The 27,727-nt window shown below is 46.2% G+C and overlaps 1 protein-coding gene across 1 annotated transcript in view; it reads right to left on the bottom strand.

Annotated features, from left to right (window-relative positions):
* The window catches only part of cacna1bb (calcium channel, voltage-dependent, N type, alpha 1B subunit, b), a 219,981-nt gene that overhangs the window by 4,274 nt on the left and 187,980 nt on the right, over nucleotides 1-27,727 (bottom strand). Inside the window, exons 40-49 of the mRNA XM_045689930.1 lie at nucleotides 27,139-27,235; nucleotides 18,811-18,916; nucleotides 18,292-18,399; nucleotides 17,555-17,715; nucleotides 17,173-17,330; nucleotides 16,686-16,821; nucleotides 16,227-16,337; nucleotides 14,730-14,768; nucleotides 6,662-6,923; nucleotides 7-230 (exon numbers count right to left, since the gene is read on the bottom strand). Of these exons, the coding sequence (XP_045545886.1) occupies nucleotides 7-230; nucleotides 6,662-6,923; nucleotides 14,730-14,768; nucleotides 16,227-16,337; nucleotides 16,686-16,821; nucleotides 17,173-17,330; nucleotides 17,555-17,715; nucleotides 18,292-18,399; nucleotides 18,811-18,916; nucleotides 27,139-27,235 (1,402 nt within the window). The remainder of the gene's footprint in view (nucleotides 1-6; nucleotides 231-6,661; nucleotides 6,924-14,729; nucleotides 14,769-16,226; nucleotides 16,338-16,685; nucleotides 16,822-17,172; nucleotides 17,331-17,554; nucleotides 17,716-18,291; nucleotides 18,400-18,810; nucleotides 18,917-27,138; nucleotides 27,236-27,727) is intronic.

Genomic DNA, 27,727 nt, shown 5'->3' with positions numbered 1-27,727 from the left:
ACTCACCTGCTTGAAGAGGCCTAGGTCGTGGGTCTCTCCAGGGGAGGTGGAGCGGCTCGGGCCGGCTGACTTGGTGTGGTAGTGCTCCCTGCCTCCGTAGCGCTCACAGGAGTAGTAGCGCTGCTTCTCCCCGGCAGCAGAGTGATGCCTCCTCTCCTGAGGCCTGCCTCGGTCACGCTCCCTCGCCCGCTCCCTGGACAAGCCCTCCACGGCAGGGTCAGCAGGCAAACCTGAGGCCGACACACACAGACACAGGATTAGGGACTGAAGTAAACTACACTCATGTGGAGTATATATGTGCATGTGGGTGTGCATCCCTCAGACCAAATAAAAATGCATAACGCTAAAACATCAGGAAGTGATTTCTTCCAAAATTCTATGCTCTGATGAAAACCACAATGACAGAACAAAACAGCTTTAAGTGGCTGTTTTTCATTCTTAAATGTGTCAGAGCCCTGTCCTAGTGTGTCTGGCCCAGAGGAATGTAACTCTTTCTCATCCTCCCTCTGTCTATTGCTCTCCCTCCTTCCCTCTCTTCTTTCCTCTCTCCGTCTCCTCTCTGGGTTTTCTGTTGCCCTGCCAAGAGGTGTCCATAAATCCCACTGACTGGGCCTGTCCACTGGGGCCTTTTATCTGCACCAATAAAGCCCAGCTGCTGCTGCCCTCCAATGCCAACACAGAAAACACCCTGCGCCCACAACACCAATGCGCTCCACCAGACCATGAATACGGCCTGATGTCTATTGCAGACGATCTCTGTCTGGCCACCAGCGGACACCGGAGTTTCATATTTTCCCGGTATTTTACAAATGTTCCATCCCGAGAATAATCCACTTTTCTTCCTGGTAACCCAGTATTTTACGCCAAAACCCAAAGTGTCATTCAAAAGCATTATAAAGCACATTAAAAGGCCCATGTCTGGATTTGATTAGAGATTTGATCAAAACATTCAAGCCTGATGATACCTGAGCCTGATGAGCCATACATTAAATACATTATATAAGCCCTACATTTAAGACATTTAATGAGCCCAGGCCCAAATGATTGTGCCATTATCCAATACATATGATATACTACTACTGCTACTGTATACAGTATATAATACTGCACATTATGCACGACAGAAACACATAAAAGCTCATAGATGTAGCTAGCTATATGCTCTCTTGGGTAAATAAATATTATTCTTCAGCGTGAACTGTATTACTGTTCTGTATTGTATTATACTGTTTTATATGGACAGGAATTACACACACCGTTCAAACCATGATAAAGCATGGATAGAACATGACTCTGGAGCAGCACAAGCGACCTACAAAGTTACAAGTACTTGCTAGCGAATTTGATTTAGAAATATAATAGGGCCTATTTGTAAAATTAGTATGCTGATGCATATACAGTATATATACACCTTACGTAATATTTCCCCTAATGTTATTAGCCTACCTCCTCTTTCTCTGTTGGATCATTCCTTCCTCGCTTTCAACAGTTAAATGAAATTAGTTTCATTATCCTTATATGTCATCATTCTAATGACATCCTTGAATAATATAGGACTAGAATTAGATGCAGGAGGCTTTCACTTGTCTTCACGAAGATGGAATGGCTATGGGTCTGAATAAATAACTGCTATAGCCTACCGCCATCGCGCATTCGCTCTTCTTTCAAACTACCTGTGAATTCTATTGGCTGCTGTATTTACCATTCAGCAAAAAATTGCTTGCGTCCCTCTTCGAAAAGTCTATTGGTATAAGAAATGCGAAAAAAAATATTTATGCATAACCCATCATTAATTAGCTTAAAATAAAGCTAATACTGCATTGAATTTATTACCTGAAAGAGGTAGTCTAGGACACCTATATATAGGGCTATACAGTGCATTCAGAAAAGTTATTCTAAAATTGATTAAATTGTTTTTTTCCTCATCAATCTACACACAAACCCTAATAATGTCAAAGCAAAAACAGATTTTTAGACATTTTTGCAAATGTATTAAAATTTAAAAACGGAAAAAGAACATTTACATAAGTATTCAGACCTTTTACTTAGTACTTTGTTGAAGCACCTTTGGCAGCGATTACAGCCTTGAGTCTTCTTGGGTATGACGCTACAAGCTTGGCCCCCTTGTATTTGGGAAGTTTCTCACTTTCTTCTCTGCAGATCCTCTCAAGCTCTATCAGGTTGGATGGGGAGCGTTTTCAGGTCTCTCCAGAGATTTTCGATTGGGTTTAAGTCCGGGCTCTGGCTGGGCCACTCAAGGACATTCAGAGACTTGTCCCGAAGCCTCTCCTGAGTTGTCTTGGCTGTGTGCTTAGGGTCTTTGTCCTGTTGGAAGGTAAACCTTCACCCCAGTCTGAGGTCCTGAGCGCTCTGGACCAGTTTTCATCAAGGATCTCTCTGTACTTTGCACCGTTTATCTTTCCCTTGATCCTGACTAGTCTCCCAGTCCCTGCCACTGAAAAACATCCCCACAGCATGATGCTGACCAAGGCCCTTCTCCTCCGATTGCGCAGTTTGGCCAGACGGACAGCTCTAAGAATAGTCTTGGTGGTTCCAAATTTCTTCCATTTAAGAATGATGGAGGCCAATGTGTTCGAGGGGACCTTCAATGCTGCAGAAATGTTTTTGTACCCTTCCCCAGACCTGTGCCTCAACACAATCCTGTCTCAGAGCTCTATGGAAAATCCTTCAACCTCATGGCTTGGTTTTTGCTCTGACATGCACTGTCAGCTGAGGGACCTTATATAGACAGATGTGTGCCTTTCCAAATTGTCACGGATGTCATAGGAATGAGAGGACCAAAGTGCAGCGTGTGTGTGTGTGTCATTCCACATTTTATTTAATCTGTGAAACTATGCAATACATAAATAAACTGAATAAACAAAACAACAAACCGTGACGCAGAGGTGAAACAAACACTACTCAAAAAATAATCTCCCACAAACCCAGGTGGGACAAACACCAACTTAAATATGAGCTCCAATTAGAGACAACAATGACCAGCTGCCTCTAATTGGAGATCATCTCAAACAAAGCCCAACATAGAAATACAAAAATGAGAACAACCCAACATAGAAATACAAAACTAGAACATAACAACATAGAAAAACGAAACTAGAAAACCCCCCTGTCACGCCCTGACCTACTCTACCATAGAAAATAACAGCTTACCATGGTCAGGACATGACACAAATAGTGTCCAATCAATTGAATTTGCCACAGGTGTACTCCAATCAAGTTGTAGAAAGATCTCAAGGTTGATCATTGGAAACAGGATGCACCTGAGCTGAATTTCGAGTCTCAAATTGTATTTTTATACATTTGCAAGAATTTCAAAAAACCTGTTTTCACTTTGTCATTATGGGGTATTGTGTGCAGATTGATGAGGATTTTTTTTTAATTGAATCCATTTTAGAATAAGGCTGTAGCGTAACAAAATGTGGGAAAAATTAAGTGTTCTGAATACTTTCCGAATCCACTGTATATGAAACTAGAACAGGATTATCTCTTTTGGATGCAATTTGAATGGAGTTGATGGAGAGAAAGACTCAGCTCACAGGGTGCACTGCTTTAAAACTCTGCAGCTGCAATACAAAATATATATATCTTTAAAATAAAATAAATGGTCTATCATGCCTGCTTTAAGTCTGGTTTTGGGGTGGGGCTCTGTTAGAACATGGAGGGGCTGGGGTGGGTTTGATTTGGTTTGGTAGGGGATCCGTGTGTGTTCTGCTCTCTACCAGTTCCGTCTGTTATCTGTATCAGCAGAAAAAATATCAAATAAAAATATAATAATAAAATAATAATAAGGTGACCCCCGAAAGCCAGATGGAGATGGGTAAATTAGACGTGCATTTGGTCTTTATATTACTGTAGCATAGACTATGTTGCAGAAAATATAGGCCTACCAATCACAATAAAAAAACGTTACCATGATGAGATGATAGGTCTCCATGCATTGTGAACTGTGCTCCATACTGAGATGGGCTGTCTGTCCCCACCCTGAGCTGTGATTCATCATGCAGAGGCCGTAGAGAAACCCGATTTAGACAGCGCATATCATTTAACAGTTCCATTTCACGCCATGCTGTTCATAGAAATAATTTATTATCATTTACCGGTTTCTAGCAGTTACTCATCCTCGGAAAAGGGAGTGCTTATAGGCGGTAAATCTCAGTAACCGGGTTCCCGCCATTGAACTCTAGTGGACACACACTGACCAGCACCACTAGTACACTCAGCCAGCACAATAGTTCCATGGATCATGTTCCTGCTTTATGGAGGTCATGGCTAGGTCCCAATTAGCACCCTATTCCCTATGTAGTGCACTACGTGTGACCAGGGCCCAGAGCCCTATGGTGAATAATGTACCATTTGGGACACAGCTCATGTGTGTCAGACATGAACTCATACAGAGCAAACAGGGACATAGGGGTGTCATCATGGATTCCGAGCCATGTGGAATGGTACAGTATCTGTGTGGGTGTGTATGAGGTACAGTAGGTCTGTATGGGTGTGTGTGCATGTGTGTACTGACGACCTTTAACCTATGGGAGAAAACAAACTAAATCAACAAAACTCTTGGCTGCTGAAGCCCCTGTTCTGTGGGGCTCAGGCTGCCTGAGATAATCTCGACTAGAAGTAAAAGGGGGCTTTAGCCTGTACATGAGATTGGCTAATTTCACATCGTTGTACAGTGCGTAGTGGCTGCCCCGTCGCCCATAAGAGGAGCTACTATTGGAGCAGCTTAGCCAATTTTATAACTACCACTTTTGAGGTTATAGTACAAAGGGGAACGGCGAATACAAACTTTAAAAAATCACATCCCCACCAAGCAGATTTTCCTCAGGGAACTCATAATTCTCTTTGTTAGTCAGATGGAAAGCTTGACACGCAAAATCCCTGGCTCAAGCTTTTTGTTAAACGCAACAGAAACCTCTTTCCTTCATAACCCGATCACAGGCCCTTAATCCGATACGGAATTTCTGCTACTATGCAAAAGCGTCCAAGCGATTTGGTACAAGAGCCAAGTCTCTAGGTCTCTCTGCCTCTGAGAAGGAAAGGTTTCCTTACTCTATTTCTGTATGAATTCATAGTTCATCATATGCTATATGGGTTCCACAGTGAGATGTCTTTCAGTCTGTGTATGTTGCTGCATGAGCGGAAGTATGCATGTGAACATGTGAATACATGTGTGTGTGTGTGTGTGTGTGTGTGTGTGTGTGTGTGTGTGTGTGTGTGTGTGTGTGTGTGTAAGCTATGCGTGACACTAGCAAAGCAACGGTCTTCCAAATGTATTTATAAAAGGTCAAAAATGCAATTGTGATACATGTAATATCTGCATAATGGAGTGAGATACTCAACCCTTTTTGAATGAATAAAAATTCATTAAATATTGACTGATTTAGAGCTCATAGACAATTGTTTAATGACAGACAAAAACATACGTAATCCACCAGTTTTGGTGGGAATTCCCTTTTCAACTATAAGTCATGAAAGGACCCATGCTGACACGCCCTGACCTTAGAGAGCCTTTTTATTCTCTATTTTGGTTAGGTCAGGGTGTGACTAGGGTGGGTACTCTAGTTTTTGTATTTCTAGGTTGGCCTGGTATGGTTCCTAATCAGAGACAGCTGTCTATCGTTGTCTCTGATTGGGGATCATATTTAGGCAGCCTTTTCCCACCTGGTTGTTGTGGGATCTTGTCTATGTCTAGTTTCCTGCGAGCACTACATTAGTGGCACGTTTCGGTTTGTGCGTTATTGTTTTCTGTGAGTTTCATCTAATAAACATGTGGAACTCTATGCACGCTGCGCCTTGGTCTACTCACTTCGACGAACCTGACACATGCTAACATCTTTAAGCCTCATATGGCTTATTTAGGTGTTTTGTTATTATATTGATAGAATAATAATGTTTGATTGTGTATAATTTACATATACACTTGAATAGCCTTCCCTGTAGCTCAGTTGGTAGAGCATGGTGTTTGCAACACCAGGGTTGTGGGTTTGATTCCCACGGGGGGCCAGCACAGAAAAATATGTATGAAATGAAAATGTATGCATTCACTACTGTAAGTCGCTCTGGATAAGAGTGTCTGCTAAATGACTAAAAATGTAAAAAAAAAATATATATATAAATTACCCTTTTGCATAGTCAACTTTAGTTGGAATTTATCAATGCACACACAAATACTACTATTTGAGATTTGGCAGTTCCTTTTTGGGAGTGGCTTCCATTGCAGGTGAAATACTTTGAACATTTCAAATTAACGAACTCTTAACTTTTTTAAACTATACAAAAAAGGAACACCCACCTTTCTCCCGTCTTGTGGTATAAATATTGTCTTTGTGCATTTTATCCCGTCCAAGGGTCGGCATTGTAAATGATGCCGATCAGAATCAACATGTGTCATTGTTGACATTTTGAAGGGGACCAGCATGTGTTTGAGCGGCCACAACAGATATTTGTGGGAAAATATACTTTGTACAAGCAAGAGTAGGAAATAAATCAATTCAGCAGCAATTATGTGACAAGTGAATTTTCACCCCACAAAAACAGGGAAGTAATGGCTGGAGAGAGGGAATTCTGAGGTGGGTGGGCCTGTGCGTTGCTAATGTGTGTGTCTGCACATGCATGTATGGTGTGTACCCCCTCTAACCTGCTATACTAGAAGGCTGCACGCTGGATGTCCTGTCGAGTGACTTCTGCTTCTTGTCCCTGTCCTTGTCCCTGCGTCTGTGACAGCGGTGATGGTGGTGATGGTGGTAGGGCCTGTCCTGGGCCTGGCCTGGGGCTGAGGACGACTGGGCCTGGGCTTGGCTCGGCCTCTCCAGGGTGTAGTCCCTCAGACTCACCTCCTGGGGGCGCTGGGAAGCCAACGTGGACGCCGACCGCCTGATAGGACTGATGTCAGGGATAGGCTGAGAGGAGCGAGCAAAGACGAAAAACGGTGAGTGGAGGAATACAAGATGGAGGGCTAACTACCATAGTAGTGTAGCAGTAGAGTATTTTAGAATACAGTACAACCACTGGACTGGAGCATCAAGCACCAAACTGTTCACTAGACAGCAGACACAGTACAGATGAGGAAGTACGACAGACCGGTGGACACCAATCTCTGGGCTTGAGACTGACGTTCAACCTCTTCAGACACAAATGTTGAGGAGACATTTCTGATTGAAACACTGAGCGATTTCAATACTCACTACAGTTAATCTTGAACACGTCACTAATGATTGGCATTCCACCGCCCAATCCCAAATCAACCCGTTAGCCCCTATCCCTATGGTATAATCAATATGGTAATGCTATGGTAATGAGACCTCTTTGCCTCTGGCCAGCTCTTATGTGCGGGTTGTTGACGTTGTAGGAAGGCTCAGTGTCAACATGCTGCACGCAATGATCTGGACAAGAGCTAGCCTCTGGCATGCTAAGTGGCAACATACTGGCACCATACCATATTTACCATGCTGTCTAAATCTATATATTTTTTTTATACAAACAGGTGCATAGGGGGTAAGAGCTAGTGTTCGATTTGGGGTTGGATGTACGGAATGTTTGGCCCGAGTTGTTAAAACTTGTCGTAAACTAGCAGGAGACACTGCTAGTGAACTAAGAATAAGCAGGGTGTTGATGTTTCCCTTTAAATATTTCACACCTTGACAGGCTCTGAGTTGTCTGTGTTTGGAAAAAGCCTGGTGCCGCAGTGAAATTAACATGGCAAAATAGAACATTGAGAAGTTTAAGCCTGGAGGTAAATAAAGGAAGTGAAATGACAGGCTGGAACACTAGCTACGTTATTCCTCCCTCTGGTGGTAACAGCCTGGATGACATCCTGCCACAGTTGACCCATAATGCCAAGAGCAGTCTCCTGGAAACGGCACACGTGTATTCCCCATATAAACCACCCTTTTCAAGTTTAGTTTTTAATTCATTGTTGAAAAGGTAAATCAATTAAGTGATATTGTAGATCATAACCAAATTGATTCTTGAGGTGTACGCTCCGTTGACCTTGTTCTAAGAGTTCTTATCACACAGTCCCGGCCAGTAGCTACAGTCAGTGGTTTGTACAACAAAAACCACAACAACCACAACAACAACACATGGAAATAAAGAGAGAACAGTACAGTTATGTCAAAGTAGGAAAATAGCAGTGCTGTCCGTGCCTACATTAAAACATTAACAAACCACCCACTGAAACGACACACAAACATACAATGGTCACAATGGTCATATCACGTCACTTCATGGCAAGAAAGCAAAAAAAGAGTGTTTGGTGTCCCATGGATTTATGTGAGGTAATGTACTAAAACACTCAACAATAATTATACTGTAGGTGACATGGATCTTGACCACTCACACCAATATGGGCTTTAGCTAATGTCTAAAGAGTGTCAAACTGACGGTGAGAGTATGTGAACTCCCCACTGGAATGGAGGGAGCACATAGAGGCCAACATAGTGATGGAAAGAGAGGGATGAGAGAGAGAAAGGGAAAGAGATAAAACAGAGAGAAAGAGATATGACAGAGAGAGAGAGAGAGAGAGGCTTTTGACTTTTTGTCTTTCTTTAATGATACATCCTCATTTCATTAAAACCTCACAACCACCACCACCCCCCCCACCCCCTTTAAAAAACAAATATCCCTTGTGCTACATACTCACCTTGTGCTCTACCCCACGATTCAAAACAATATCACACATCCCAATAACCAAAACCCCACCACTTCTACAACCGTATATACAACCCATCTTCCCCAGCTATACAGACGGCCTCCCCGACACACCATCTCCTGAAACATCTCCACACTTTTTATCATTTTAAATTAAGGCGCGCAGAGACCATCCCATTAAACACTAGTAAAGGGTCTGTTATCCCCCGACCTCTGACCCTGTTCCTCCTTGTTAGCCAAATAGACAACTTTCCCTGAGCCTCACATACCCCCTGCCACTGATGTGCCTTCACTCCTGTTAGGCTCCTAATTTTCCTCACCTTAATGCAGAGGTTGTAGAGGGCATTACCTCCCACCCTCTCAAACTCCCACAGGCTCGGAGTGTTAAAGTCCAACAAGTCCTCCATATCCCCTTGCCAGTCCCCAGTCTCTGCCGTCACCTGCAATGGCGGAAACATCGGTGGCTCCCCCCCATTTGGCCACTCAAACACCCCCCTTACCGGCTCAGACAGTGCCTCCTGGACCTCCCCCAGGAATCTCTCCAGCAGCCTAAGAGATGTTAGTCCTGTTTGTTGTGCCAGGACTTCCGGGGTTTTCCACCCTTCCTCACCCAGCAGCCGCAGGTCACCCAGCCTTAGTAAACCAGCTGGCATCAGTTGCATCTGCAGGGTGACCGATTGAACCGATCTCAAAAGGATGGCGCGATTGTGGAAGATAGGCTCCTCCCACACCCACAGCCCAGGCTCCACACCCCCTTCTCGTGTGGCCCTTAGCAGCTGCCAGACCCTCAGTACCGCAGAGTAAAAATCAGAGAGACCTGCTGTACTCAGCCTCTCCAGCCTCATGAGGAAAAAGCTGCCAGTCCAACTCTAATCCGCAAGCTATCCTCAGCAGCGCCCATGCTGGTTCTCTCCAGCCGACATCAGTATGGTACAGCAGTCTTTGCGCTACCTTTAGTCAGAATGCAGCCACCATTCTCTCCAGTTCCACCAGGCTCTGTCCTCCTTCGTGGACGGACATGTACAACACTGCCGCCCTTAGCCAGTGATGGCCCAACCAGAAAAAAATCAACCAGGGCCTCCTGAGTGGCGCAGTGGTCTAAGGCACTGCATCGCAGTTCTAGCTGTGCCACTAGAGATCCTGGTTTAAGTCCAAGCTCTTTCACAGCCAGCCATGACCGGGAGACCCATGGGGCGGTGCACAATTGGCCCAGCATTGTCCGGGTTTGACCGGTCGGGATATCCTTGTCCCATCACGCTCTATAGCGACTCCTGTAGCGGCCGGGCACATGCATGCTGACACGGTCGCCAGCTGTACGTTGTTTCCTCCGACACACTGGTACGGCTGGCTTCCGGGTTAAGCGTGCATTGTGTCAAGAAGCAGTGTGGCTTGGCTGGGTCGTGTTTAGGAAGACACATGGCTCTCAACCTTCGCCTCTCACGAGGCCGTACGGGAGTTGCAGCGATTGGACAAGACTGTAACTACCAATTGGATACCACAAAATTGGGGAGAAAAAGGGGTAAAAAATAATTTAACAAAAATCCACCAGCTTACGTTGAGGACAGCCAGGTTGAGGACAGCCAGTATGCCACAGGGAGGATGCCGCCAGGTTGTTGATGATCAGTACCCTCCCTCTATATGACACTTGGGACAAGAGCCACCTCCACCTTGCCAGTCTTGACACCACTGCCTGTGACAGTTCTTTCTGACCCACCTCTCTGAGCCCAGGTACACCCCCAAAATGTTAAGCTTTTCACAACCGCACTGCAAACCCCCTGGAAGCAGGGAGGTGGGGGGCTATCCATCCATGCCCCACATAACAGAGCTTTGCTCTTGCCCCAGTTCACCTAAACTGACGAAGCTCCCTCATACACCTTCAAACTAGTCTCTAGTGCCTGCATATCCTGCCCATCCCTGACCATCACAGAAATGTAATCTGCATATGCCGATACTGCTGTCAACACACCCATGCCTGTCCAGCACACTTCCTGCAGTCTCCTGCATAAGAAGCCCAAAAAAGGCTCAACGGCTAGTGTATATAACTGCCCCGATAGAGGGTATCCTTGTCTAATGCCCCACCTCACCCAGACTGGCCTACTGAGCTCCCCTCCCACCTTGATCATACATGATGCCCAAGCACACCACATCTTCACACAAGCCAAAAACCTTTACCCAAACCCAAATACAGACATCACAATAAACAGATACACTTGGTCCACTCTATCAAAAGCCTTCTCTTGGTCTAAAGAGACTAATCCAAAGTTCACATTAGAAACTTTCGACAAGTCCAACATGTCTCTGATTAAGAACAAGTTGTCCGTGATTGAGCGTCCCGGTACACAATATGTTTGGTCATTATGTACTATAGAGTCCAGATGAGACTTCAGTCTGTTAGCGAGGACCTTGGCAAATATCTTGTAGTCCACACAGTGCAATACCACAAGCCTCCAGTTCTTAAGTTCACACAAGTCCCCTTTTTTGGGCAGGAGAGTCAGAGCCAACCGACGGCAGCTCATCGGCGCACTCACACAACACGCAAAAGAAGTTCGGTCCAATTATTCCCCAGAATATTTTATTAAACTCCACTGGGAGTCCATCGACCCCCGGTGTACGGCTGGGGGGCATCTGGGTTACGGCCTCTGCCAGGTCATGGGACAACAGGGGAATGTCAATTTCATCCCTCTGTGCCAGAGAGAGCTTAGGGAGTTCTGCAAACAAAACTTGAACACACATAGGATCACACAGTTCTGCCCTATACAACTCAGTATAAAACTCCACATTCCGCAATCTCCCCCACCACAAAGGTCACCCACCCATCTGACAGCCGCAAACAATGCATACCCTTGGCTTCATGGCTCTTTCTTTCCAAACAAAAGTAGAAGGAGGTCAGAGCATCTCCTTGAGCATGGAGAACCTAGCTCTTACAAGTGCTCCCTTTGCTTTAACCTGGAAAAAACTGCCCAGGTCTCTATGTAATTCAGCTAAATTAGCCTGGAGGCCTACATTGCCTTGCCCCACCAGCTCAATCTCCACTTCTCTGATACTACGCTTGAGTTGCCCCAATACTCTGCTAGCCTCTGAGGATGAAAGAGTTGTATACCGTTGACAGAAAAGCAGAATTTAGACTTTTCCCACATTCCACCATTGACTCAGAGACTCATACTCCTCTCTTCACTGCCCCCACCTTTCCCAAAAAGCCTGGTGAAATAGACAGCCGAGCCATGGTTATGTGGTGATCCGAAAAAGCCAGCGGGAGAATGGTAGAGCCCAACAGCCTATTGCTCTGATTCCTGGACATGTAAAACCGATCTAGTTTGGCTGCACTCACCCTATCCCCAAAGACCTTCACCCATGTATACTGGCTTGTGTTGGGATGTCTAGTTCTCCAAACATCCACTACAGATATCCTTTGATGAGCAAATGTTTACAGTCAGACCCGGTGCAAAAAGGAGTGCCACCCCTGCACTAACATTTGTTCCATGGTTCAGCACACTTGTCCCTTTCCACCAGAGCCCCAAACTGACTTCATTCACCACATCACTATGCCTCAGCTACACCAACCATCCATAGCATGACTAGACCTAGCCTCATCTACACCATCCATCCATAGCCTGAATAGACCCAGCCTCAGCTACACCATCCATCCATAGCATGACTAGACCCAGCCTCATCTACACCATCCATCCATAGCCTGACTAGACCCAGCCTCAGCTACACCATCCATCCATAGCATGACTAGACCCAGCCTCATCTACACCATCCATCCATAGCATGACTAGACCCAGCCTCAGCTACACCATCCATCCATAGCATGACTAGACCCATCCTCAGCTACACCATCCATCCATAGCATGACTAGACCCAGCCTCAGCTACACCATCCATCCATCCATAGCCTGACTAGACCCAGCCTCAGCTACACCATCCATCCATAGCCTGACTAGACCCAGCCTCAGCTACACCATCCATCCATAGCCTGACTAGACCCAGCCTCAGCTACACCATCCATCCATAGCCTGACTAGACCCAGCCTCATCTACACCATCCATCCATAGCCTGACTAGACCCAGTCTCAGCTACACCATCTATAGCCTGACTAGACCCAGCCTCATCTACATCACCATTTCTAGCCTGACTAGACCCAGCCTCATCTACACCACCATCTATAGCATGAATAGACTCAGCCTCATCTACACCAGCATCTATAGCATGACTTGGCCCAGCCTCAGCTACACCACCATCTGTAGCCTGACTAGGCCCAGCCTCATCTTCACCCCTACCTATAGCATGACTAGGCCCAGCCTCTGCTGCCTGTGTCTCATGGCCCCCTGCACGTTGACCTCAATTTCCCCCATTGGTGCTTGTACCCTCACCTTGTCTACAGCCTTTATGTGGGCACGCAAGCTCGTATGCCCCAAATCCCCACACTCAAAGCACCATAGACTATATTGCAAACCCCACATAGAGCCCCTCCCCATGCCTCACTTTAAAATGAACATTTAACTGTTGCTCATTGCTATTCAGAAACATGAACACTTGGCTCTGGAGCAAAACAACATGCTTAACGGCATCTGCCTGAAAACCTGCCGACAGTACACGAAAACCGCTAGCAAACTTACCAAACCGACTCAGCTCTTTCCGGATTTGTTCATTCGTAATAAATGGAGGCGGATTCGCAACTACCACGCTAGTCAAAGGAGTCGAAAGAGGAGAAATCGGCACCAACACATCCCTTACAAATATTCCACTAGCAATCAGCCTACCCACCAAATTTACTCTGTTCATGAACACAACCACAGCTTTGTTCATTCTGGATGTGGGATGTATAAATTCAGCTTCTACCTGTTCGCCAACAGCAAGCAGAACCTCCTCCACCTTAACTCCAATCTCAGGAACATACCTGAGTGAGTTTATTAGCAATTGCATCGGTGATGCGTGTACCCACGGTGACTATTAAAACCTTCCCTAACCAGAAACCGTGGATTGATGGCAGCATTCGCATAAAACTGAAAGCGTGAACCACTGCTTTTAATCATGGCAAGGCGACCAGAAACATGACCGAATACAAACAGTGTAGCTATTCCCTCTGCAAGGCAATCAAACAAGCAAAGTGTCAGTATAGAGACAAAGTAGAGTCGCAATTCAACGGCTCAGACACGAGACTGTGGCAGTCAATCATGGATTACAAAAAGAAAACCAGCCTCGTTGCGGACACCGGCGTCTTGCTCCCAGACAAACTAAACAACTTCTTTGCTCGCTTTGAGGACAATACAGTGCCACTGACAAGGCCCGCTACCAAAAACCTGTGGACTCTCCTTCACCACAGCCAACGTGAGTAAAACATTTTTGTTAACCCTCGCAAGGCTGGAGGCCCAGACGACATCCCTAGCCGCGTCCTCAGAGCATGCGCAGACCAGCTGGCTGGTGTGTTTACGGACATATTCAATCAATCCCTATCCCTCATATGTATATACTGTACTCTATATCATCTACTGCATCTTGCCTATGCCGTTTGGCCATCGCTCATCAAATATTTATATGTACATATTCTTGTTCATTCCTTTACACTTGTGTGTATAAGGTAGTTGTTGTGAAATTGTTAGAATACTTGTTAGATATTACTGCATGGTCGGAACTAGAAGCACAAGCATTTCACCACACTTGCATTAACATCTGTTAACCATGTGTATGTGACCAATAACATTTGATTTGATTTGACCTGAATCCATGCCGTAACGACAGCGTCTCCTCTGCGCTAGGCTGCGAAGCCATCGTGCACACCACAGTGCTCAAAACCCCAGGAAACTAAAACTCTGTCCTCTTCCTCCCAAACTTTGAAAAACAACCCAGTGTGTACCGCTAAACTAACAGTGGGTTAACTCCACCATAGAAAATTCTAATTGAAAGAAAAGACCAAGGAAAGAATCAAGAATATAAGGAAGGATAGAGCCCTCCACAATGCCTCTCAACTACAAAACACTCCCAGCATGCACTGAGAGAGAGAGAGAAAGAGATGGGAGAGAGAAAGAGAGAGAGAGGCGGAACAGGTGTACATACTGCCAGGTAGGTCCCAGGTAGGTGGCGAGGGTGGTTCCGCTGTCAGACAGCACACACAGGAAGGAGGTGGGTACAACATTAGCCATGGGCATCAAGAGGAGGAGAGAAGGAGGAGAGAAGGAGGAGAGGAGGGAGGAGAAAGGGAAGAGAGGATGGGAGTGGATGGGGAGAAGGAAAGACAGACAGAGAGCAAAGCGAGACAGACAGGATTCATATGGTTAGACACGTAAACCAATCACACAGTTAGAAAAGAGGGTCCGGAAAAGGCCTTCAAGAGGAAAGAAATCTGGACTCCATTCACCACAAGAGCAGGGAGGAAAAGATGACAAAAATGAAAGACAGGTACAAAATAGATGTCAGATAAAAAACGTTTAGACATTGACTATAACCATAATGGAGACAATGAAGGTCGACAAAAAGTCTAGTGTGAAACGTGAAAACAGACAAATGGGTCAAAAGAATAACAAAAAATATGTAGAAATGGTTTTCAATATTTATAAACAGGAAAGCATAGTGAAGATGGAGCATATTCGTAATAAGGCTTAAGCAGTTCCCCACACACTTTTCCACCTGAACTTTTTGGGGAGAGAGAGATTTGCATATTACATTATTAAGTATAAACGGTACTTCAGTGAAGCATATTACACAATGTGGCCATTATCATCAGTTGTTTAAAACATGAATATTTTATATTGTGTAGTATTCAAAATACTCTGCGTTAAGAAGACAATATTCTCCCATGTGGCTCAGTTGGTAGATTATGGCACTTGCAACGTCAGGTTGTGGGTTTGACTCCCACGTGGGACCAATACCAAAATGTATGCGCTCACTACTGTAAGTAGCTCTGAATAAGAGTGTCTGCTAACTGACTGGAATGTAAAAGGTACAGTGTAGTCACTGTACTGCTGGGAACATGACTGTACATTCAGATTTGTTGAGGAAATATTATGATATGTCACATAAGATCTACATACCAAAAGTCCTATGGGCCCTTGTCAAAAGTGGTACACTGTATATGGAATAGGGTGACATTTACGATGCAGACAAGGTCAGCAGGATGACTTGATGTGCACTGACAGACAGCGTCTTTGCTTTAGTTAGCCTGTGGCTAATTCAATTCATTTCTAGCTACCTACCTTAATATTCTGTCTTTCTTCAGCTTTATCTTTCTCTATATGTTCTCTTTCACTTCAACTACTTTCCCCACTCCCTTCCTCTCTGATTGTGTCTCATAATAATATCATCACGAACTACTACCAACTTTATGAGAAAGTATTATTGAATACTGTCAGAGTTTACTAGTAAAAACTGTGTCGTACTATAGATATCAAAACTCATATAATGTTTACTAGCATTGTCCTAATGCTGACATTGTCCTAATTGTAGAGTTAATGCTGTTTGATTTGAGCAGGCACCACATTGGCAGCCCTGGCGGGGTTCTGGTGGGGTCCTATGTGAGAGAGTACAGGGATACAGTAAGGAAGTGAGTGGACTTACGTAGTACTGGGAGTCCAGTCTAGGCATGGAGGCTGCTCTGCCATGGCCCTCCAGACCAAAGTAGCCCTCTAAATCAGCACCGTTCTCCACCTGCCTCATCTCCACTGATTCCTGAAACAACACACCGTATGCATATAGTTGAGTTGAGGATACCAGAGTGAATGATGGTACAGTGGCTGCTTGCGTAATTCACATCTTTGGTAAATTGTATGTTGGGTTGCAAAACAGTACATTTCCCAAAATTCCCAGCTTCTTCAGAAATCCCGGTCGGAAGATTTTAGGATTTCCTGCTTATTCCCTCCTGATACCAGGAATTTCCCAACCGAGACTTCTGGAAAATTCAGAAAAGTTACAAAATTTGCAACCACTAGTTGTGGGTACCAGAGGTTTAACAGTGAACTATGGTACGATGGTTTCTTGCATAATTCCTATCTTTGGTATAAAATATGTACTAAGTACCTGAGGTTTGATGGAGTATGGCACGTCCTCTGACTGGCCCCGCTGTAGAGTCCGACTGCTAGTGCTGGACCGCTGGCCCCCCTGAGACAGCTGATCTCCTGATACGGACTCTTTCATGGCACTTCTAGGGCTTGGTCTGAGGTCACACACGCAAAACACACACAAACATCGTGAGATATCTATCCGGCTCTGCGACCACCATCCGTGGAGGTCGCACAGCCTGACCGTCCACCTCCCCAAAACTCCCAACCAACGCCTTCGTGCCTCCTATTCATTTCAATGTGGTGACAGTTGGAGAAATTGGTTGAGCCACGCTGAGATTTCGAAAAGTATGAAAGCCAATGACTCTGATAAGCACTTCACATTGATCACTACTACGTCTACCTGTTTCCTTCCTGCGTGCAGTAGTGTATATGCCATGTATCTATACATTTCTATTGACGAGTGTATCTATACAAAGACTGTATATCTGCTAAGAAAAACTCACACTGTGTCACCATTGGTTAGAGAGGTGGTGGCGGGCGGGGGCTCTGGCTGAGGCTCTGGTTGTGAAGGGGGCGGGGGCTTGGCAGTGGTGATTGGCGTCTCCTCCTGCATATGTGTCATGGGCATCATGGGGCGGAAGAAGGCTGCACCCTTTTTATTCTGCAGGAGACAGAGAGATTTCTAGTCATCTGGACCTCCCATCAGCTGTTCTCACTAGAATCAAGTAGAGGTAGTGACAAATTCAATGGATGTGGAGCCTATAACGCGTTAATAATTTGTGGATGGAGATAGCCCTCAATGGCGCAGCCCTCAAAGGCGCAGCCCAAGCTGTCTCAGAAGCAATTATGGCAAAGTTGAGCTCTCTTTTTGTGGCCATATACTACCTTAATTGTCCCTGTGAAGTCCAGTCCCAGTTGCTGTTCCAGTCTCTTGGCCCGGTTCTGCTTGTAGTAGTCAAAGATCATGAGGGCAGCATAGACCTTCCCCACTGTCAGCTCTCGGTTTACAACCGCAAAGGGGCATATGAGCTCATTGAACTCATCAACTGAAAGGAGTGAAGAAAGAAGGTAAAATGAAGACAGAGTCAGTGGAGAAAAGCACTAGTTGTCTTCTCCCCACAACCACTAGATGGCATTGGAGGAGCAGACAGAATGAGGGAGATTGTACTGTAGTCAGGCTCTGTGTGCGTGTGGGCGTGTGTGTGCGTGTGTGCGTGTGTGCGCGTGTGCGCGAGCGTGTGTGTGCGCGTGCGTGTGTGCGCGTGCGTGTGCGTGTGTGTGTGTGTGTGTGTAAATATAGCTCCCTCATACAGAGTAAACTGAAGAGCAGTAGAAAGAGCAGAACGAGAAAACAGTTGAGCCTACAAACTCACTCAAGGGATGACGGGGCTTTGGTGAAGCTCAGTGCTCTGAAGATTATTGCATGTCTTTTTTTGTGTCTCTCAGTTCTTTCTCTTCTCTCTCTCTATGGCTCTCTGTTTCAGTTTCTCTTTCATGCTCTCTAACACAAACATAAACACGTTTGCACCGACACCAAGACACACACACACACACACACACACACACACACACACACACACACACACACACACACACACACACAGACCACCAGTGTCCCCTACTTTTATATGGTGTGACCAGCAGGTCAACAGTCTTCTGAGGCAGGTTAGGCCAGACTCTGGAGATCTCCTTCCTCAGATCAGCATCACACAGGCGCTGAGCCAGCACCCCTGAGGAGAGACACACTCATATGTCACATCACGTCCATCCACACTTATCAATCTGCAAACACTAAACAGACTTGGAACCTCTGACCATGGCAATTTGACTGGTAAACACATAGATGCAATTCATTATGACTTGAATGGGGACTCCTTTCTATTCATTGTAGTTCCTTGGTCTCACCCCTACCCATCAGACCTAGCAGGACCGGTTTTTAGGCCGCCACCCTCTCTTTTGAATGATTACATATTATTCTTTATTTCTTTACATAAACAATATACCACATTTTTTAAATAATATTTCTAACAACTTTTTATTCTATTCATGTTTTATGTTGATTTTAATTTCCCCTTTTCCTATCCTATTATTGTGGTTGGAGTGTGTACGTGTGTAAGGGGATAAGGTCAGAGGTCACTGACCAGATGCTAGTTTGATCTCCAGAGCGGTGCGGATGAGAGCCATCAGCGTGGACGTAAAGTGCACCGTATTGTCATCGGCGATGGGCATGTTCATCTTGACCAATCGCTAAGGAGAATAGAAACCATGGTGAGGGGCCCATTAGAACACCAATTTTAGCACCTGTTACAATCAATTGCTCTTTGGGCAGGTTCTGTGTGCTGCCTGTAGAGTAGTTCCATGTTAACTGATGGAATTGAGACTGACAAGTCCTGCTGAGACTGAGAGTGTCCTAATAGGGACACCGTACATACAGTGAGAGTGATGTGGACCTTTGACAGCCAGTGGCTTGGATTAGTTTCAGTCCAGCAGACAGAAGAGCTTTCCCAGGAGCACAACAACATAACACAAGACATCTCAGAGAGGAGAGAGAATGTTCAGAGCAACACTCCATGCAAATGGTAATGTGAAAGTCAGACTATGGGTCAAGGTCTGAGATGGACATTGAGAGGGACATGCATAACAAATCAACTGAATGTGCATTAGGACTCCTCAGAACGTGTCAGGGAGTTTCACTCAAAGACTGACAGGAAAGTGACGTAGTAGCGATGTACTAGAAGCCATGAGTGGTGTGGATGAAGAGTTAGTATTTTTCGGCATTACGTAATGATAGAACCAGTTCACATGTCAACATGCTTCCAAGGCCCTGGAGGAGCATGTTTTAGTGCTGCTATGAAAGAACGAATTAATGAATGAAGCCATATCTGTATTATGGGGACACACTCCTTCCCCTAGCCTCTTCATTTTTAGGTGGGTAGCAGAGCAGAGAGATAATCTGCATCCCAAATGACACCTTATTCCCTAAATAGTTCATTAAACAGGGAATAATGCCATTTGAGACTCAGTCATAGTGACATACATGCATGTAGAGCTCCATGAACGGCTAATGGGGAGGAAGGATGAGAATGCACACAAACACATGCATGCTTCGCAGAGGGGAAGACTGGGACGGATGAATCCTATTGTCTTCAAGCCAAGTGGAGGGGAATCGCAGATGAGGCATGTGTGTGTGTGTGTGTATGTGTGTGTGTGTGTGTGTGTATATGTGCATGTGTGTGCAAGCAAGCCTCCCTTGAACTCAAGAGAGCATACTTCCATGCAGGAGCTGTTACAATACAAAAGAAGAGGAGAAGAGGGGAAGAGGAAAAAGGGTGGAAGGGGGAGATGAAGAGGTGATAGAGATGAGATGAGATAGAGATGAGAGGAAAAAGGGTGGAAGGGGGAGATGAAGAGGTGATAGAGATGAGATGAGATAGAGATGAGAGGAAGAAGATGGGACACCACCTATGCATGCAGGGTCTGACATGTCAGGTAGTGCCCACTAGGGCGAAAGGAAAACCACAGACACGTGAGGCCATCCCACAAACATATAAATACTGTATGTACACATTCTGTCAAAAACATACACAAGCGCCACACACACACACACACACACACACACACACACACACACACACACACACACACACACACACACACACACACACACAGTGGAGTTAAGCAGATAAGAGGAACGAAAAATACCCACAGGGAGGACAAGAAAGGTAATTTGGCAGGGAAGCTCAGCTCATAGCCAAAGTGGAAAATTATGAGTTATAAACAGAGGGTGACAGAGGGACAACAGAGGAGTTATAAACAGAGGGTGACAGAGGGACAACAGAGGAGTTCTAAACAGAGGGTGACAGAGGGACAACAGAGGAGTTCTAAACAGAGGGTGACAGAGGGACAACAGAGGAGTTATAAACAGAGGGTGACAGAGGGACAACAGAGGAGTTCTAAACAGAGGGTGACAGAGGGACAACAGAGGAGTTATAAACAGAGGGTGACAGAGGGACAACAGAGGAGTTATAAACAGAGGGTGACAGAGGGACAACAGAGGAGTTCTAAACAGAGGGTGACAGAGGGACAACAGAGGAGTTATAAACAGAGGGTGACAGAGGGACAACAGAGGAGTTATAAACAGAGGGTGACAGAGGGACAACAGAGGAGTTATAAACAGAGGGTGACAGAGGGACAACAGAGGAGTTCTAAACAGAGGGTGACAGAGGGACAACAGAGGAGTTATAAACAGAGGGTGACAGAGGGACAACAGAGGAGTTATAAACAGAGGGTGACAGAGGGACAACAGAGGAGTTATAAACAGAGGGTGACAGAGGGACAACAGAGGAGTTATAAACAGAGGGTGACAGAGGGACAACAGAGGAGTTATAAACAGAGGGTGACAGAGGGACAACAGAGGAGTTCTAAACAGAGGGTGACAGAGGGACAACAGAGGAGTTATAAACAGAGGGTGACAGAGGGACAACAGAGGAGTTATAAACAGAGGGTGACAGAGGGACAACAGAGGAGTTATAAACAGAGGGTGACAGAGGGACAACAGAGGAGTTATAAACAGAGGGTGACAGAGGGACAACAGAGGAGTTATAAACAGAGGGTGACAGAGGGACAACAGAGGAGTTATAAACAGAGGGTGACAGAGGGACAACAGAGGAGTTATAAACAGAGGGTGACAGAGGGACAACAGAGGAGTTATAAACAGAGGGTGACAGAGGGACAACAGAGGAGTTATAAACAGAGGGTGACAGAGGGACAACAGAGGAGTTATAAACAGAGGGTGACAGAGGGACAACAGAGGAGTTATAAACAGAGGGTAACAGAGTTCCTCCGTGTTGTTTCCATGCTGCTACGCTGTTTGTGGGTACTTGGCTACCTACCAAACGTTTCGCTTTTTACTATTAATAACCGATTAATCAAACTCTTCATTTCACAACTTTACCAATGTCTTAGTTTTGTCTTCATTCAACTTTTTCACCCCGGACGATGTATATGGACATGGATCTGCAGGACCACCACCAGCCGAAGCCAAGCAACATTATGTCTTCTCATTGCAGTCGCTGTACTCATAATATGGAGGAGAACTATCTCATTATGGTGAGGATAGCCAAGTTGCAAGTCCATCTTCAGATGAAATGGTAAGCTAGGGTTATTTAAGTGTAGGAAAGGGTCTGTGCTGGCAGTAAGTACAGGTACAGTAGTAGTGGTAAACCCCCCTGCTCAGTCCCCTCAGCCGGACAATTTTCACACGGCTTCTGTAAAGAAATGCTGTTGGCATGTCAACCGGTGTCACTCATTCAGCTGATAGAAACGTTCAACCGGTTTTCCCCATTTAAGCAACGAGTCGGAGTCAGAGCCTGAGCCTTCGATCTCTCCACCACCCGATACGTGGTCTGAGCCTTCGATCTCTCCACCACCCGATACGTGGTCTGAGCCTTCGATCTCTCCACCACCCGATACGTGGTCTGAGCCTTCGATCTCTCCACCACCCGATACGTGGTCTGAGCCTTCGATCTCTCCACCACCCGATACGTGGTCTGAGCCTTCGATCTCTCCACCACCCGATACGTGGTCTGAGCCTTCGATCTCTCCACCACCCGATACGTGGTCTGAGCCTTCGATCTCTCCACCACCCGATACGTGGTCTGAGCCTTCGATCTCTCCACCACCCGATACGTGGTCTGAGCCTTCGATCTCTCCACCTCCCGATACGTGGTCTGAGCTTTCTCGGATCTCTCCACCACCCGATACGTGGTCTGAGCCTTCGATCTCTCCACCACCCGATACGTGGTCTGAGCCTTCGATCTCTCCACCACCCGATACGTGGTCTGAGCCTTCTCAGATCTCTCCACCACCCGATACGTGGTCTGAGCCTTCGATCTCTCCACCACCCGATACGTGGTCTGAGCCTTCTCAGATCTCTCCACCACCCGATACGTGGTCTGAGCCTTCTCAGATCTCTCCACCACCCGATACGTGGTCTGAGCCTTCTCAGATCTCTCCACCACCCGATACGTGGTCTGAGCCTTCTCAGATCTCTCCACCACCCGATATGTGGTCTGAGCCTTCTCAGATCTCTCCACCACCCGATACGTGGTCTGAGCCTTCGATCTCTCCACCACCCGATACGTGGTCTGAGCCTTCGATCTCTCCACCACCCGATACGTGGTCTGAGCCTTCGATCTCTCCACCACCCGATACGTGGTCTGAGCCTTCGATCTCTCCACCACCCGATACGTGGTCTGAGCCTTCGATCTCTCCACCACCCGATACGTGGTCTGAGCCTTCTCGGATCTCTCCACCACCCGATACGTGGTCTGAGCCTTCGATCTCTCCACCACCCGATACGTGGTCTGAGCCTTTGATCTCTCCACCACCCGATACGTGGTCTGAGCCTTCGATCTCTCCACCACCCGATACGTGGTCTGAGCCTTCGATCTCTCCACCACCCGATACGTGGTCTGAGCCTTCTCAGATCTCTCCACCACCCGATACGTGGTCTGAGCCTTCGATCTCTCCACCACCCGATACGTGGTCTGAGCCTTCTCAGATCTCTCCACCACCCGATACGTGGTCTGAGCCTTCTCAGATCTCTCCACCACCCGATACGTGGTCTGAGCCTTCTCAGATCTCTCCACCACCCGATATGTGGTCTGAGCCTTCTCAGATCTCTCCACCCCCCGATACGTGGTCTGAGCCTTCGAAGATCTCTCCACCACCCGATACGTGGTCTGAGCCTTCGAAGATCTCTCCACCACCCGATACGTGGTCTGAGCCTTCTCAGATCTCTCCACCACCCGATAGGTGGTCTGAGCTGCCGAAGCCTCCCACCATTAGCAGCAACAAATTTAAAACCCTAGACATTGGCGACTCCATTACTCATATTAGACTCGCAGTACGTCTCTGTGGATGTTATGTCCTCTGACAAATTAATGGTATGTTTCGGTGTTCCTCAAGGTTCTGTTCTAGGGCCACTATTGTTCTCACTTGATATGCTACCTCTTGGTGATGGTATTTGGAAATACAATGTCAATTTTCAATGCTTTGCAGACGACACACAGCTGTACATTTCAATGAAACACGTTGAAGCTACAAAACTGCCTACCCTGGAAGTATGTGTTTCAGACATAAGGAAGTGGATGGTGGCAAAACAGAGATGCTTGTTGTCCCTCTGTCATTCCTCTGTTGTACCAAGAAACAAAGAGACCTGCTGTCAGAGCTGACAATGAATGTTGATGGTTGCACAGTCGTCTCAAATAAAACTGTGAAGGACCTTGGCGTTACTCTGGACCCTGATCTCTCTTTAGACAAACATATACACATTTTTCAAGCGTAGCTTTTTTCCACCTTCAAAACATTGCTAAAATCTGAAATGTTTTGCCCAAAAATGATGCAGAAAAGCTAATCCATGCTTTTGTCACTTCAAGATTAGACTACTGCAATGCTCTACTCTTCGGATACCCGGATAAAGCACAAAATAAACTTCTGCTAGTGCTAAATACAGCTGCTATAATCTTGACAAGAACCCAAAGGTTTTATCATATTACTCCAGGCATAGCATTTCTACACATGATTCCTGTTAAGGCTAGGGGTGATTTCAAAGTTTTACTGTTAACCTACAAAAACACTACATGAACTAGTTCTTCCTATCTCTCTGATTTGGTCCTGTCGTACATACCTACACGTACGCTTGGGTCACAAGACGCAGGCCTCCTTATTGTTCCTAGAATTTCTAAGCAAACAGCTGGAGACAGGGCTTTCTACTTAAATCAACACTTTATTGGAAGTCTGCCGAGCTCAACCTTTAAGTCTTTACTGAAGACACATCTCTTCAGTGGGTCCTATGATTGAGTGTTGTCTGGCCCAGGGGTGTGAAAGTGAACGGCAAGGCACTGGAGTGACGAACCCCCCCTTGCTGTCTCTGCCTCGCTGGCTCCCCTCTCTCCACTGGGATTCTCTGCCTCTGACCCTATTACGGGGGCTCAGTCACTGGCTTGCTCTCCCATGCCATCCCTATGAAGGGCGCATCACATCATGCCAGGCTTTTTTCACCGTACTCAACTTGAATGGGTTGAGTCACTGACGTGATCTTCCTGTCCGGCTTGTGCGGTGGTGAAGGTCTTGGTGGTGTGGGTGCTGTGCTTTGGCAAAGTGGGTGTGGTTATATCCTGCCTGGTTGGCCCTGTCCAGTGTCCCCCAACCCTCCCTGTCTCAGTCCCTAGTATCTATGCTACAATAGTCGATGTGCCTGGGGTCTAGGATTCAGTCTGCTTTATCTGGTGTAATTATCCTGTCTTATCTGGTGTCCTGTGTGATCTCAGGTATTTTCTTTCTTTCCCTCCCTCCCTCCCACCCAGAGGACCTGAGCCCTAGGACCACCTGGCCTGATGACTCCTGGCTGTCCCGTCCACCTGGTCGTGCTGCTGATCCAGTTTCTGCTGTTCTGCCTGCGGCTATGGAACCCTGACCTGTTCACCAGACATGCTACATTATCCCAGACCTGCTGTTTCAACCCTCTCTCTCCCCCTCCCTCTTTCCTTCTCTCTCTCTCTACCGCACCTGCTGTCTCGACCTCTGAATGTTTGGCTATGAAAAGCCAATTGACATTTACTCCTGAGGTGCTGACCTGTTCCGCCCTCTATGACCACTGTGATTATTATTTGACCGTGCTGGTCGACTATGAACTTTTGAACATCTTGAAGAACGATCTGGCCTTAAAAGCCATGTACTCTTAGAATCTCCACCCGGCACAGCCAAAAGAGGACTGGCCACCCCTCAGAGCCTGGTTCCTCTCTAGATTTCTTCCTAGGTTCCTGCCTTTCTAGGGAGTTTTTCCTAGCAACCGTGGTTCTACATCTGCACTGCTTGCCCTTTGGGGTTTTAGGCTGGGTTTCTTTATAAGCACTTTGACACAACTGCTGATGTAAAAAGGGCTTTATAAATAAATGTGACTGAATGAACAGAGGAGTTATAAACAGAGGGTGACAGAGGGACAACAGAGGAGTTATAAACAGAGGGTGACAGAGGGACAACAGAGGAGTTCTAAACAGAGGGTGACAGAGGGACAACAGAGGAGTTATAAACAGAGGGTGACAGAGGGACAACAGAGGAGTTATAAACAGAGGGTGACAGAGGGACAACAGAGGAGTTATAAACAGAGGGTGACAGAGGGACAACAGAGGAGTTATAAACAGAGGGTGACAGAGGGACAACAGAGGAGTTATAAACAGAGGGTGACAGAGGGACAACAGAGGAGTTATAAACAGAGGGTGGCAGAGGGACAACAGAGGAGTTCTAAACAGAGGGTGACAGAGGGACAACAGAGGAGTTCTAAACAGAGGGTGACAGAGGGACAACAGAGGAGTTCTAAACAGAGGGTGACAGAGGGCCAAAAGAGGAGTTATAAACAGAGTGTGACAGAGGGACAACAGAGGAGTTATAAACAGAGGGTAACAGAGGGACAACAGAGGAGTTATAAACAGAGGGTGACAGAGGGACAACAGAGACACACAGGAACCTCTGCGTTCATTAATGAGGGAGTTGAGCGAGATGCATTTTCCACAACAGCAAAGGAAAGAAAGAAGAAAGTAAAAATGAGATGTAAAAAAAAAGGGCTAGCTTCGCTCTCTCATTTCTCCCTGTTCATTAATCTCTCTAAAGCAGGAGTTATATTTGGAGACCCCACACACGTCAGATCCAACTAGTCGCTTGGCAGACGTTTTTATCCAGGGCACAGCTAGGGCTGTCTTAACCATGATTCATCTAGACAGCTGTGTACACGCTGGAGCCACTCATAGTAAGTACCACACTCAGAGGTAAATGCCATACACAGGGTGTACCTGAGGGCTGAACCAGATTTACCTTGGTCCACAATAAAAGCTCTCTAAATACTGCCGCTCAACACAGCCCAGCCCAGCCCATAGAGTATAGATTGGAGAAGAGGGGACATTATTACTCTACCATATGTCTCAAACTCTTTTTAACCTCATATTCATTATCTGCTTTTATGTGACAACGGCGGGTTTGGTTAAAACGATAGGAAGAAAAGGTCCTAAGAATGTGTCAGATGATGTCATCAAAGTAGAGTGATTTTTCAAAACCTGCGATGAGTTTTTAGCTAACTTCTTGGTAATAGTGTGGCTTGTGTCAACTGTCTGTCTTGATTTCTTCTTAGTTGAACATAATTAAAACGTTGTCTAAAAACAAAACAAGTCTAAATGGCCAGACAGAGAAGTGAGCACACTAAACGCCAAAAGCTGAGAGGGAGCAGAAGGCAGAAGAGAATGTCACAAACAGACAGGAAGAGCAACAACGAGGAAAAAACAAGAGCCCAGCAGGAAGTGGCTGTGACAGTCTGACAGAAGCCGGGAGATACAGGACAGGTGGGAGTGAGCGGCAGAAGTGAGAGGAAGATTGCTGGGGGGGGGGGGGGAGGAGAGGAGGGGGAAAGGGTCTACCTTATAGGCGATTCTGGGCGGGCATTTCTTTCCCAAACCTAGCGGAGGGGACATGTGGCGGAGCATCTCGTACATATCAAGGTAGGTCATACGGCCACTTCACAGGGGAAGATGTCACAGGAGACCACAGAGGTCAAAGAGAGGGATGGGGGTATCCAGAGAAGGTTGGAGGAGGACGGAGTTAGAAAGGACCAAAAGAAGACGGTAAAACAGTAGAGAAAACGGCAAAAACAGAAATCTGTGTTATTTTAGATCTCCAGGGCAGTGGATTCCAGGGCGGGATCTCATCCCTGTCCTGCGTAAGACAGGGATGTATCCCAGGATTGGACAGGAGGTGGGTGGGGTGTTTTCCCGGGAATTCCCTGAGGAGAGATGTCGGGATGGCAGGATCATGATGTTGGATTGAGACATGTACAGTATATATTCAGTATGTCAGGGGGAGGTTGTGGCTTCACTGTTCAGATGTCATCTGTTTCTGCATGCTACGAGACATCAGCGGTAACCAAACTGAACGCAGGAAACAATGCACGCAATGCTCATAACCTTTACTTGGTGTGTGCACTGGTTTAAACAGTCTCTTGGGCCTACT

This window comes from Salmo salar, chromosome ssa11 (genome assembly GCF_905237065.1).
Source record: "Salmo salar chromosome ssa11, Ssal_v3.1, whole genome shotgun sequence".
NCBI lineage: Eukaryota > Metazoa > Chordata > Actinopteri > Salmoniformes > Salmonidae > Salmo > Salmo salar.
Note: the sequence above shows the minus strand (reverse complement) of the source record. Positions and strands in the feature narration are given on the sequence as shown.